The sequence below is a fragment of the Urocampus carinirostris genome, chromosome 9, assembly GCF_059441175.1.
Source record: "Urocampus carinirostris isolate Australia breed hairy pipefish chromosome 9, RoL_Ucar_1.0, whole genome shotgun sequence".
Classification (NCBI taxonomy): domain Eukaryota; kingdom Metazoa; phylum Chordata; class Actinopteri; order Syngnathiformes; family Syngnathidae; genus Urocampus; species Urocampus carinirostris.
Window position 1 is genome coordinate 36,341,315 of NC_142357.1, and position 12,494 is coordinate 36,353,808.

Consider the following 12,494-nt stretch of genomic DNA (forward strand, 5'->3'; position numbering starts at 1 on the left):
TTATTTGGCATAAAATGACAATGATGTATACAGTGCATAACAGTCAAAATAACTAGCAAGAGTGAACAATAGTCAAAAGAAAAACCTGGCATCCTATGCAATCTTTGCAGGTTCCCAATTTTGAAAGCGGAAGAAACTTTGAAGTTCCTTGAAGGTTTTAGTTCGGGCACAAACGAGTTGCCAACGATGGCTGTAGCAAGTCATAGGCGCAGAGACAAAATTGCCTAAAATCAATCTTTTACAGTACTTGGAAATCTCGATAGCACAAGCATGCCTAGCGGGCCCTAATAACACTCAAGGCCACATCTGGCTACAAACAAAGCACAACTGAAAGAATCAATAAGTTCTATTCTTCTAGTTCAAAGGGGGTCGGCATCCATCACTTTGATGCATTCATATCATTATGAATATTTTCATCTCTTTTCCAATCCTCTAATTCTATTAAAAAGTCCAGTACCAGTACTCCTAAAAAGTGTCCTTTGTTTAGGCCTATTAATCAAGTACAACAATCCTTTAAATGAGTTATTTAATCACAACTAAATAAATTGGGTTTATACAATCATGACTAAATATGGGCAGGGACACACTTCAGTATTATAACATCGGTTAGAAATGAAGTTTTCAGAAAATCAATATGAGCTATTTTTAGAACCACACCGCGGGCTTCCGGGTGTTCTTAGATGGGCTACCTTGCCCCTCATTGGCGACCACTGATGTAGAGAATGAGTGTTGCATGTTTGAGTTTCAAAGTATTTCATTAAGGAGTCAAAACAAGGAGTTCTCAGTTTTATAAAGGAAGTTAACGCCTCCCCTCTTAAATGAACACTGTGTAATATTTGACCACTGTATTGTGTACTGCAACTGAAATTGAGTGCTAAAAACTACTAAGAAGATTGAAGACTACGGGGACTGAAAGTGACCAAACCACATCATTTTGCTTTTCATTTGCTGTTCAGTGTTTTGGTTATTCTGGGTACCATTACCAGCAAATTGGGGGGTAATGACAAGGGGAGTCTCATGGTAAGCAAAATATGCATTTCTTGTCGTATGTTTTTTAAAAAGCACATTTATATGACAATTCATGTATAAATGCTCAGTTTTCAAATCTATATTTCTACGTTTTTTTCGAAATGCTCTCCACATGGCCCCTCCTTTTTTACTGTCCATGTTTTCATATTTTGAATTTATTATTATTCATATGACTGTTTTTATTATCTGTACATACCCTTTTCGTGGCCAAATTCAAGCACTTTCAAGGCCAATTTTTAAAATTTACCAGTATTTTCAAATTAAGAAATCCAGTGCCGATTAAAAGAACGTTTTTTTGTTGTTAACTTTGATGACTAAAAGAAAATCGCCATCTTGCTGTAAGAGGATACTTTGTGCTATTTTGAGCTGTTCCTATACATGAGGTACAATCTTTTTGAATCAATGGGTTGCAATAAACTGACACGAATTCTGCCATTGCATGTGCAGCTTGGCTACATCACACTCGTTTACAAAACACTGAAAGGTTTCCGAAGGTGGGTAATTATTGAGTTCTATACGGAAGACCGCAAAGAGAAAGAACTTATTCTGTATAAAAACAGAAAAATGAGCCAAATTATTTATTTTAATGATATCGATTGTTCCGAAGGAGAGTTCATTCGATCTTAGCGATGCTGATCTTTTGCTTCTTGTTTTACTTTTTAAAATTATATATTTTGTTGAGCTTTTCAGAGGATTTGTGTCTAAATTGGTGAAAAAAAGAATTGTAAATAATTGTTTATTATTTTATAATTTATGTGTAGCACTGAAGAGTTAATATTTTTACATTTTATAATTTTGCATTTTTGAAGATTTTGTGTTGTTGTTTTAATTTAAATCTGTTCAGTGTGTAAAAAACTAAAATTGTTTTGTTTTATAAAAATATTTAATCTATGAATACTTTAATTTATTATTTTATGTGTTTTCAGGGGTCTCTTCAAAAAACACATGAACTTATTAAAAACTAGATAATTTGGTGCATAAACTATTAGTATTGATAATACATCATTAAAAAAGGAGCCATTTGGGAGCCAAAAAGACGTTTTTTTTCTCAATAGAGCTGTCCTCTTGGGTGCGAACTGTAGTGACAAGCCACCGGAGTAGGCATGTAGATGTCATTTTCACACTTTAAAAAGAAAAAAAAACATAATTTATTACGTGGTCTCAAGTCAGACTGAAACATGATGATGGCAACAACTTTGAGGATTTTCAAGCACTTCATCCACAAATTCAAGCATTTTCCTGATCTTGAAAACACTAGATTCAATTTTAAGCATTTTGAGGATTTCAAGCACCCATACGAACCTTGAGTACAGTAGCCTTGGGTGTCCTGAAAAGTGCTTTGAAATAAAACTTAATAATACTATCAATAATACACCATGTCACTACAAAACATTTTGAAATCTGTTGTATGTCTTATTTCCAGTTTTACTTAAAATAGACAAATAAATCAGCTACATTCAGCAAAGAATACAATTCTCTCCGTCACGGTTGCCATGGCGCCCAATTGGCCCCGCCCTTTTGTCGGTCCGTCTGCGAATCTTCGTTTTTACACGGCAAGCCCTTTTTTCGCCTGTCCCGTTTGCCTCCCTCTAAGATCTGTTTTGATCTCGACCACGTCTGTTCCCCCGTCCCTAATAATGATCCGTTTTTTATCTCCACCACATCTACTCTCCTTTCCCGGCTTTCGACTTGTTTCCGTTCCCGACCACGTTTTTGCTCTTCTATTCCGACAACTGACCCGTTTTTTCCGTTCCCGACACAGCCATCGCTCGCCACAAAAGTCCCACTTCTGCGATCAGGGCGACCTGCTCCCCACGATCACCGGATCGTGTGTGCAATCCTTTCCCTTCTTCCCAATAAAACTGTGAGAAATGTTACGCGAGTGGGTCCTGTTTCCTTTCTGGTCCTGACACTCAGCTTTGAGAGTTGCAAAAATTCTTTTAATAACAGTTTGCAACATGAAATACAGAAAACAAAAGTAAGTCATCTCTCCCGCCCAAAAAGTATTTACAAAATAACCCAAATCCAGCATATCATGGCTTATCTTCTTTGCCTTTAGTCTTCCTGTAGACCATTTCCTTGAAGCTGGACAGGATCTTGCTCTCCCTCTTCCTTCTTTCCTCCTGATTGAAAGAAGCCAGGGCCCTCTTTTCGTCTGCGCTGTAGATCTGGTTTTCCTTTCTCAGACGCACGGCCTCCATGCGACGATGTCTGTGCGGCGTGACGGACAAAAATTTTAGATGACCCAAAGAAAAAAATCGGCATGAAACAGCCAGTGTTGGAACTGACGCGTTAACAAAATGACTTCTCTGGAACAAGTAATTGATTTCTTCCTTATGCCATTTGGTTCTTTAACTCCACCCGGGGGAGTAAAAGCCCACATTAAACCCCACCCCCACATATGCATATTACCCTATTTTTGTTACAGTGTGTATTTTCCGTAGCTCTATTTCAATACTTTATAGCAAAACGTTATATTGGGTATTTTTGTATTCTATATTTTATCATTTTATTTTTCAACACAAGGATACTGCTGGAAGTGTGAATTTCCCTACGGGGATGAATAAAGAATATCTATCGATCTACCTTGTGGAGACGCCCTACCAAAGCCAAGAGCGCACCAGGCTGATGGTGATTTCCAACGAAGATACTTACAATTTTCGTTCTGATTTAGTCTTATTTGTCTCTTTCACAACGTTATAATAATGTTTTATGACCTAGCTTTCAAGCCTGGCGTGTTTTTCTGTTGAAGCTTTTTAGCATGGTCTTTGTTGACTAATGTAATCACGCACTGTATGTATGCAGGCCAACCCTTTTGATATGTTATGAGTAAAACTTCTGTTCTGAGTTACAGTGTTGCCAGTTTTACTTGTTAAGAAAGAAAACAAAATATGCTGTCGGATTAGCCTTTGGTAGGACGTCTCAGCAGAACACCGGTAAAGCAATGTCTGAAGGTGGTACAACTGAATGCAGTTATGATGGCACTGTCTCAAGCACAGAGTATGAGTTCGCAGAGTTTCTCCTCATGGAGATGTTCTCCCTACTGTATACATTTTTATCTTAAGCTGATATTACTACTATAAAAGAAATACTGACATCAGGGAGTCAGATTTTATGCGTATATTTAGTTGTGCGTTACCAGTAGCCAATAGTAGGCAGCCATTACAGGAACAACAATTTAATGATAAATCAAGGGGGGAAATGTAAGCACCCAATTTACGGTATAAGTGTCCTCAAGTTTGGAGTTTTATTTTGTAAAATTATTTTCTGCAATGTACAGTGACTGGAGAAAAAAAGGACTTGAACAGCACTCAGAGATTTTCAAGTGGTTTGAACCAGAGAGCAAATGGATATGGAGTGTCTCAGCTAAGTGTTCGTTTGCAATATCTAAAGATTACACAAGCCAGGTAATATGAAGACTTCACTGCTTCCTCACGTTGGTGAACATGTTTTCTTTCATTTGTTTTAATATGAGTCAATTTTAAAGCCGCTTTACGGGTTGGCTTCTAGGAGAGTATAAACTGAGTTTTTAACCAGATAGTTATATTCAGTTATCTAGGGGGGGTAACTTATTTACTTTTCAAATGAAATCACTAGTAACTGTAACTAATGACCTGTTTTCAGTGCGACACCCAAAAAAGTCGGCATAAAACGGCGTACCTGCTACCGCTCATGACGTAGCCCGATTTCTCGAAGTCTGCAATCTCGTTGCTCGTCAGGCCGATTTCTCCTCTCCTCGGGATACGTTTTCCCGCTTTGACGTATTCCGCCATGGCCGCACCTTCACCTGGAAGAAGGGCGTGACCAAAACTGCAAAAACAAAAAAGAAAAAAAAGGAAAAATAATGAAAAGCTAGAAAACATTGGCCTTTAATAGTAGTTTCTTCGCATTATTTTGGAAAAATAAAAAAAAAATGCTAGCGTAACGAAAAATGCTAAAAAGTTAAAGGGGAATTAGCATCCATTTACCAGGGAACTGCTATTTTCTCTGATGAAAAAATATACACATACAAATGATATGACAAGAAAACTCAGTTAACAAAAAATCTAAATTCATATTGAATACTTGAAGGCCTGTAACCGACAAGTTTCTATGTATTGTGTGAAAAAACATTGCTAGATTAGCGCTAAATGCTAAAATGTTAATGGAGGATCTCATTTAAACGCTAACGGATAAAAAGCATCCACTCGCTAAGAGTATTACTCTCTCTAATAAAAAATATACGCGTACAAATGCTATGAAAAGAGAAATACATAGTTAAGAATTATTTTTTTAAGCTGAAGCATATTGGCCTATAAGAAGCAGTGAGTGCAGGTTACAAAGCCACAGAAGAGTTTTTTTCAATGCTTCTATTTATTAAATAAAAACATAAAACAGTATACTGTAAAAAATGTGTGCATGTTCATTTGAAGTACACATGTTACCTGCAGTTGAGCAATAACCAAATTTAGCTCGAATACATAGGACAATAAGGGTAAAATTTCTTTAAGGGAGCAGCGAGTGCAGGTTACAAATCTGCAGAAATGTTTTTGCAGAGCTTCTCTTCATTAAAATGAAAGAAGGTAAAAAATCATACTGTAAAAATATTTGTGCATATGTTCCTTTAAAGCTACAGTAACTCACTCCAGAGGCTTGTCATCCTGAGAGAGGAGCGTGAGCGGCGCTTCAGGTCCGACCAGGTTATCCTCAGCAGAACCTTTCTCTACCCATGTGACTTCGCCGGCATCCTCTTCTTCTTCCTCAGATTCGCTGCTGCTGGAGTCGCTCGAAGATTTACGACTCTTTCTTGCCTTCTTCTTCTTTGACTTCTTGGATCTGAGTTCAAAAAAAGACTAGGCTTTAGTGCTTCACATTGAAGGGACAAAAACTGCGATGAGGACACATACTTCTTGCTCTTCTTTTTCTTGTTCTTCTTCTTCACACCATTCTCTGCAGAAAAATAATGCATGAAGAAGGTCTGTGTGAAATCATAGGTAGAGAGACCCCCTAGGATATGGCGACCTTGCAACTTTTTCACTCTTGGAATAAGATTATTATTTTAGACCTTTTTTAGGGCATTCTCATCACTATACGACATAAACTACAGCTAAGTTCCCACTGCGGAGCTAAATTCTGATTCTTTTTGTGCGAAATTCTAGGTTCTTGTGAGATAGTCCACATTTCCAACTAAATGCAACAGTGTGCGACTTGATCTTCCTGTCTGAACGAGCCACAACTGTCTCGCATATGCAGAAGAGAACACGTCAAACGCACTTATGTTTGCAGAAGTACTCATGGATATTAACAGCGGAGCGTTGTCCCCCCCAAATTCGAATTAAATCAAAAACCTTGCTTTCCACCATTGTACTCGGTCTGTGCGGAGGGATTTGAATGTAAATATTGTTATGTACCACTAGAGCAGTGTTTTTCAACTCTTTTTGAACCAAGTTACACTTTTATTCATAAAAAAGTACCGCGGCACATTGTCCGTCGAAAATGTTTGAAAAATATTTCACTCTACTACCTAATAAGCAGAAAATTTGTATATAAAAAGAAAAAAAATAAACGTAAAATAAAGAAGAATCTTTAACCGCTTTGTTAAACAAATTACGTTATTAGTGTACTGTGCTACCTCATGAGCAGATAATTAGTACATAAGTATACAAAAATCTACTGCCACCTACTGATATGGATGACTATTACAGTTCCTTGTCTGAAGATAGCAAAAATACTGAATAATGGCCTGAGTTTTTGGAAAGATAAAAATGGAGGATACGAACACTTTGAGAATGAATTAGAGCGATATGTTGTAAATCTGCTATGCGTTTTTGGCTGTTCCGTGAGTTACAAAATAAATGAGTGTTCATCTTTCACGAATAAGTGATTTAATGACACTCAGCGTTTTCGTCCGCCGAGGTTGTTGATTTCTTCCTACCTGGTTTATAGACATTTAGCGCGTACTGATGACGTGTGGGTCGCATTTATGCATCTTGACCATTCACACAGTAGTTTAAGTCCAAAAGATGGAACATGTATCACATTTAGGACCATCTATAAAAGAGGCCTGGATCTCCTGTAAAAAAGCGGATATCTGCTTTTCAGACGGACTCTAGATTGGATAGGTTGTGTACATGCAAAAAAAAAAAAAATTCTGATTTCCCTGCAGTGTGAACCTAGCCTAAATTTATTTTGGTTCCCCCAAAAATTTACAAAGTTCAAACTGCTGTGTTTATGTTAGTGCCAAATTACACTTCTAAGATGCCTGACTGCTATTGGTTGACGTCACCGCATCATGAAAATGTTGATATGCTATTGGCTGAATTAACTCCCCCAATATCATTCTGTTCATTCAGTGCAGGACCTTGTGACATTTTTACAAACTTTGGAAGTGGGCAAGTGTCCTGTGTTTATTTGCTACGGGTCTCAAAGGTTGTGCTGATGCTAAAGGAAAAAGCAAAAACTTAAGGATATGAAGCAAGAAATGTAGAAATATGAAGAAAGCACTCAAATAGTTACCCTCACTAAGTAGCATGGCCGTAACCAATCAACAATCAGGACTATTATTAAAAGTAACAAGGTGGTTAAATCAAGGAAATCTTCTAAGGACATGACAAGAAAAAAAAATAATCATAATCCCCTGCCCCTCTCCATGCACCCGCTACTCCACTGGACCAGCTCAAGTCACAACACATCAAAGATAAATTAAGTTTCATTATTCCTATACAGGGCGGCACGGCAGCGCAGTGGTGAGCGCGTGTGCGGCACAGTTCTGAGGTCATGAGATCGAACCTCCTGAGTGGAGTTTGCATATTCTCCCCGTGATTGCGTTGGTTTCCTCCCACATTCCAAAAACATGCATGTCAGGTTAATTGGCCAGTCCAAATTGTCCCTAGGTGTGAATGAGCAAGTGAGTTGTCTGTCTGTCTGGCAATTAGTTCAGGGTGTCCCCTGCCCGAATATAGCTGGGATGGGCTCCAACACCTCCGAGACCCTATTGAGGATAAGCGGTGCAGACAATGGACGGATATTCCGATGCATATATATTGATTTATTATCTTATTTAGTCAGAAACACATTTATTACTTACTGGATACTATTTTGTTATTTTAATCTTTTATCTGGGATACCAAGGTTCCAGGATAAACTTTTTATCCGCTGCTATACGGCACTTTTAACATTGCAATTCATGTCATATTCCGGGGGTCTACCGTATTAAATTGTGGTTTCAAACTTTACTTACCGTCTGCGTCAGACTCCATTCCACTGTCCGACTGCTTCTTCTTCTTTTTCTTCTTGGATTTCTTCTTCTTTTTCTTTCTCTTTTCGTCTACAAACGTGAAAATTTACACCATTAAAAAAGCAGTGGCTTTTCCAGGCCCATTTTCTCAAGGTTCATCAGTAAAAAGGGGATGCACATCTGTAATGAATATTATTGTGCTCCACACTGACCTTCCGAGTCAGACGCTGAGCTGACATTTTTGCCGTCATCTTCAACAGGTGTGAATTCGTCAGAGCTGTTGGAGAACACAAAATCCAGACATTACTTAAAGTGACAGTGTGTAATAATTCACTACTAGTGGCCACAGTAGGTTAGAATTGAGCTGAAGTGTGTGCATTCAATGAAACCACGGTATGGAAGCCTGAAAGGAAACCACTAGGCAGAAATTCAGGTGACACTTATTCTACTTACTCCTCTTCTTTGACCCTAGGCGAAAATCCCCAAACTTCGGGACAACCTTGCTCTCCGATCCTCTCTCGTTCCTTTAGTCGCCTACGACACAATAACAAACAAGGCTAGAATTGAACACTTCAATTCAGAAACAAAATTTTATTAAAATTAATTAATTTAAGGATATTTAAGGAGAGGAAAACCAACACAGGAAAAAAATGGTAGAAAATATGTTTAAAGGACGACAAGGTTCCGTGAAAAAGAGTATTGGCTAAAAAAATTGAGGGCAATGCTTGGGGGCAAAATGGCAACCACTTTGGATGTTGTAAACACGACTGTTTTTGAACTAAAATTAGTCCTCGTAGAAGGGGTAGTACAATTTTAAACACCATTTTATTTTTAGACTAAATCATGTTTAAAACGGATCAGACCAGATGTGGGCAGACAGTGGTTTTGTCTTAAAAAATAGATTGAAAAGGCAAATTTTTAGGAGCTATATTTAGACCACTTTTGATAGGTAAACTATTTAGGACTATAGTTGGTCCAATTTGGATGGGTCTAACAATTTGGAATCCAATTTTAGGCGTATATTTTTGGACTAAATCATGTCCAACATGGCCCGGACTTCATTAGTTGAAAACAAAACAAAAATATTTTTATAAAAACGTCAAAAATACTATTTGTGAAGGATTAAATTTGAACCATATTAAATATGGTAAAAACAACCACAACTATTAGGCTAATTTCGATCCACGGTAGAGGGCTTTAACACTTATAACCCAATTTTAGATGTCTAGTTTTGGACTAAATCAGGTCTAAAATGGACTAGACAAAATTTCTATACACAATCTACTTATATTTAATCACTAGTAGGAAAATTTAAAAAAAATAAGACAATTCTATTCTACTCTTATTTACAAAGACAATAAATATTTTTTAAGATGTTGAAAAGATGATTTCTGGCAGCAAAACTCGGACCACTTTTTATGTTGCCTGAAAAGCGGTTTAAACATTTATGAACCCAAGTTTAAAAGCCCATTATAGGACAAGAACAGATCTAAAAACGACCAAAAGAGATTTCCGGACAATTTCAACATCTTACCTAATGTTTACTATTATGTGTACAGTAATGCTAATTGTAATTCACCCTGGTCAATCCTGTAAGGGGGATTACCACATGTGAGGTCCTTTCTCAAGGTTTCTCTTTTCTCCTCACACTGAGGTTTTTGAGTTTTTCCTTGCCCGCATGCTGGTTTAAGATCAGGTAATTGTGTAATTTTGTAACTGTAATCCTGTGCAGTCCTTTGAGACATTTTTGTGATTAAGGGCTATATAAATAAATGTGACTTGACAAGTAGTAAACCAGCAGTTACCAATGTTTTTTTTAAACTGAGATCTACTTTTTTTGTTACCAATTAGCGCGAAGGGATACCAGTTTATAATCATTTTTTGAAACAAATACCAATAATGTTATTACCAAGTTTTTCTCAGTTTATAATGATTTGAACTAGGGTTAAATAAGCTCAGTTAACCACTAAAACATCTGCCTGTAGAAGGGCACTAAGCGATTTAGATATGTAGGCTGATTCGAAAAATAATTTTTTGAAGAATTGCTTATGTATCATGTCAATTATTTTTTTATGCCTGTCATATACGGTAATTGATTGTGCCTGCGCAGCAGAAGAGTTATTACGGTACACAGACTGAGTGGAGTCTGGAAGATGTTTGTAACTAAGTTAAGAAGCTAGATTGTGTTCTGTAAATAAACAACGTTCATATTGAGTTTAAAGAGGACTCCGTCCATCTTTTACAATACCAGCTAGGAAACAAATTTTCTCAAAAACCACTGTGAACTATTTTCGGAGCAGATCCACAGGCAACTTCTTCGGGAGCTACCTGTCGCCCGCGAGCACCTAGTTGGTGGCCCTGGAGTAAACTGTTACTTGATAGTTGATTTAATGCAAAAAATGGGTGATTTTTGATTCAGTATTTGTTGTGATTGCTTTACCTTGCCATAAGTTCTTCTTGTCTTTGTCTGTGAGCATCATCTCTCTGCTGGTCGTGGTAAAAATCGTCCCTGGAGCCTCCATACCTCCACGCGCCGTCTCTCTGGTCCGACCAGCGGTTGTAGTTGTGTCCGCCTCCGCTGGAATTCCTTTCCCGGGATCGGGAACGACTACGGCGAGGGCTCCCTATACGGAACCGCTTGATGGTCCTCGCTTCTTTGAGCCGGTGCTCTCGTTCTTCACGCTCGCGCTCCCTGTCGCGGGTCCTCGGTGGTTTGGGCCCAAAGCTTCCGGGAGAGGAGCTCCTTTCTCGGCTTCGAGAGCGAGAACGGTTCCGAAGGTGTCGGGGACTGCGAGACGACGAACGGCTTTGCTGGGGCATGACTAAAGAGAACGAACCTTTAAAAAGATTTTTAAAAATGAACTAAAATGGCAAAAACATCTATACGTAGTAACAAGTATTCGTAAACGACTGGAGGCTTGATCAACAATCCATGACGCGTATCCTTTTGATCTGTTTGTTGTGTATTTCCGTTTCCGGTTGTGTCAAATTCTTAACACCGCCCCATTTGGTATACGTCATCTTAAGCGCCATGTTATATGTGTATATATGTGTCAAGCAGGGTTGGGTAGGGTTCATTTAACTGGATTACTTTCAATTACTTTTGGATTACTCCAATACCAAATATGCTAATAAAAGACAAAAGAAACTAAATATGAATAAAATCATGACTCACAACACATGGTAAGCTTTCTCTCCTGGCTTTGATCTCTTTGATCTCCGGCAAAACTAACATAAAATGCGACAGAAACAAAACAAAAAGAAATCCAAACAGCTTGCCAACATCATTTTTGCCTTTCCATGTATTCCGTTACTCCCCAAGCCTGCACAAAATTGAGTCATTTTATTCATATTTAGTTTCTTTTGTCTTTTATTAGCATATTTGGTATTGGAGTAATCCAAAAGTAATTGAAAGTAATCCAGTTAAAGTAACCCTACCCACCCCTGTTTAAATATCTTAGAGCTGAAATCATGGCACTTAAACTCACGTGGAGGGACAAGGAAATAGCAGTAAATTCAAGGCACATACTCAACCAAGCGCTGGTTACTTCCATCTTCTCTTACACTTGTGAGACATAGACTCTCACAGCAAAGCTGGAAAACAAAATCCAAGTCATGGAGACGAAATGCAACAAGAGAAACTTCACGGCATCAGCTACACAGACCATGATACAAATGAAACGGTGCGCAACACCATCAGAGGACACATTGGACCCAACCAAGAACTTATGTTTACTGTGCCCAGACCAAACCTGCAGTCTCATGTCGTGATGTGCTTCTCGGTTCAAATCCCTGAAGCATGTGTCGAGTAGGTTCGATGAGCACTGTATTCGACCTTCTTATTTCATATTTTCACTTGTTACATAAGCACAAACTTAAGACAAAGTAACATGGAACAATTCTTGTTAAAACACTCTTCATTCCGAGCACCTCCCTGACCAACAAGCATTGCAATGTGATTCTCAGTTGAAGATGCATCTTCCAAAATCCTGCTTAGTCACCGTGATGTGGAAGCAAACTGCTTGGATTTTGGGCTGAGAACCTCCTACTAGGATAAGGAAAGCATGCCAGCACTTTCCAGGCATGACAGCAGGGAAGCTGCTCAACAACATGCATGTGAGCAGTAGCGGTTCTTCCCTAAATTACTTCCTGGGCGAGACCTTCTTCAAGTGTCCCCGAACCAAAAAAATGCCAAGACAAATATTTAAAACAAATAAAAGTTGTAAACATATTTGTCAATTGCACAAAT

The 12,494-nt window shown here is 38.2% G+C and overlaps 1 protein-coding gene across 1 annotated transcript; it reads right to left on the bottom strand.

Annotated features, from left to right (window-relative positions):
- Positions 1–2,947: 2,947 nt before the first annotated feature.
- On the bottom strand, positions 2,948–11,084 carry nkap (NFKB activating protein). The gene is made up of 8 exons (XM_088344195.1): positions 10,686–11,084; positions 8,699–8,779; positions 8,458–8,522; positions 8,249–8,335; positions 5,916–5,958; positions 5,653–5,844; positions 4,690–4,839; positions 2,948–3,240 (listed from the first exon to the last, which is right to left on the bottom strand). Exons 1-8 carry the CDS (start codon positions 11,063–11,065, stop codon positions 3,063–3,065), a joined length of 1,176 nt encoding a protein of 391 aa, XP_088200321.1. The 5' UTR covers positions 11,066–11,084; the 3' UTR covers positions 2,948–3,062.
- Between the last annotated feature and the right edge of the window lie 1,410 nt (positions 11,085–12,494).

What these genes read in the sequence shown, in the direction of transcription:
- nkap (XM_088344195.1), bottom strand. Translation starts at nt 11,065, where the DNA reads ATGCCCCAGCAAAGCCGTTCGTCGTCTCGCAGTCCCCGACACCTTCGG. An exon ending in CTCAGCGTCTGACTCGGAAG is followed by an intron (nt 8,336 to 8,457) that starts GTCAGTGTGGAG and finishes TCACGTTTGTAG; the next exon opens with ACGAAAAGAGAAAGAAAAAG. An exon ending in AAGAAAAAGAAGAGCAAGAA is followed by an intron (nt 5,845 to 5,915) that starts GTATGTGTCCTC and finishes TTTTGAACTCAG; the next exon opens with ATCCAAGAAGTCAAAGAAGA.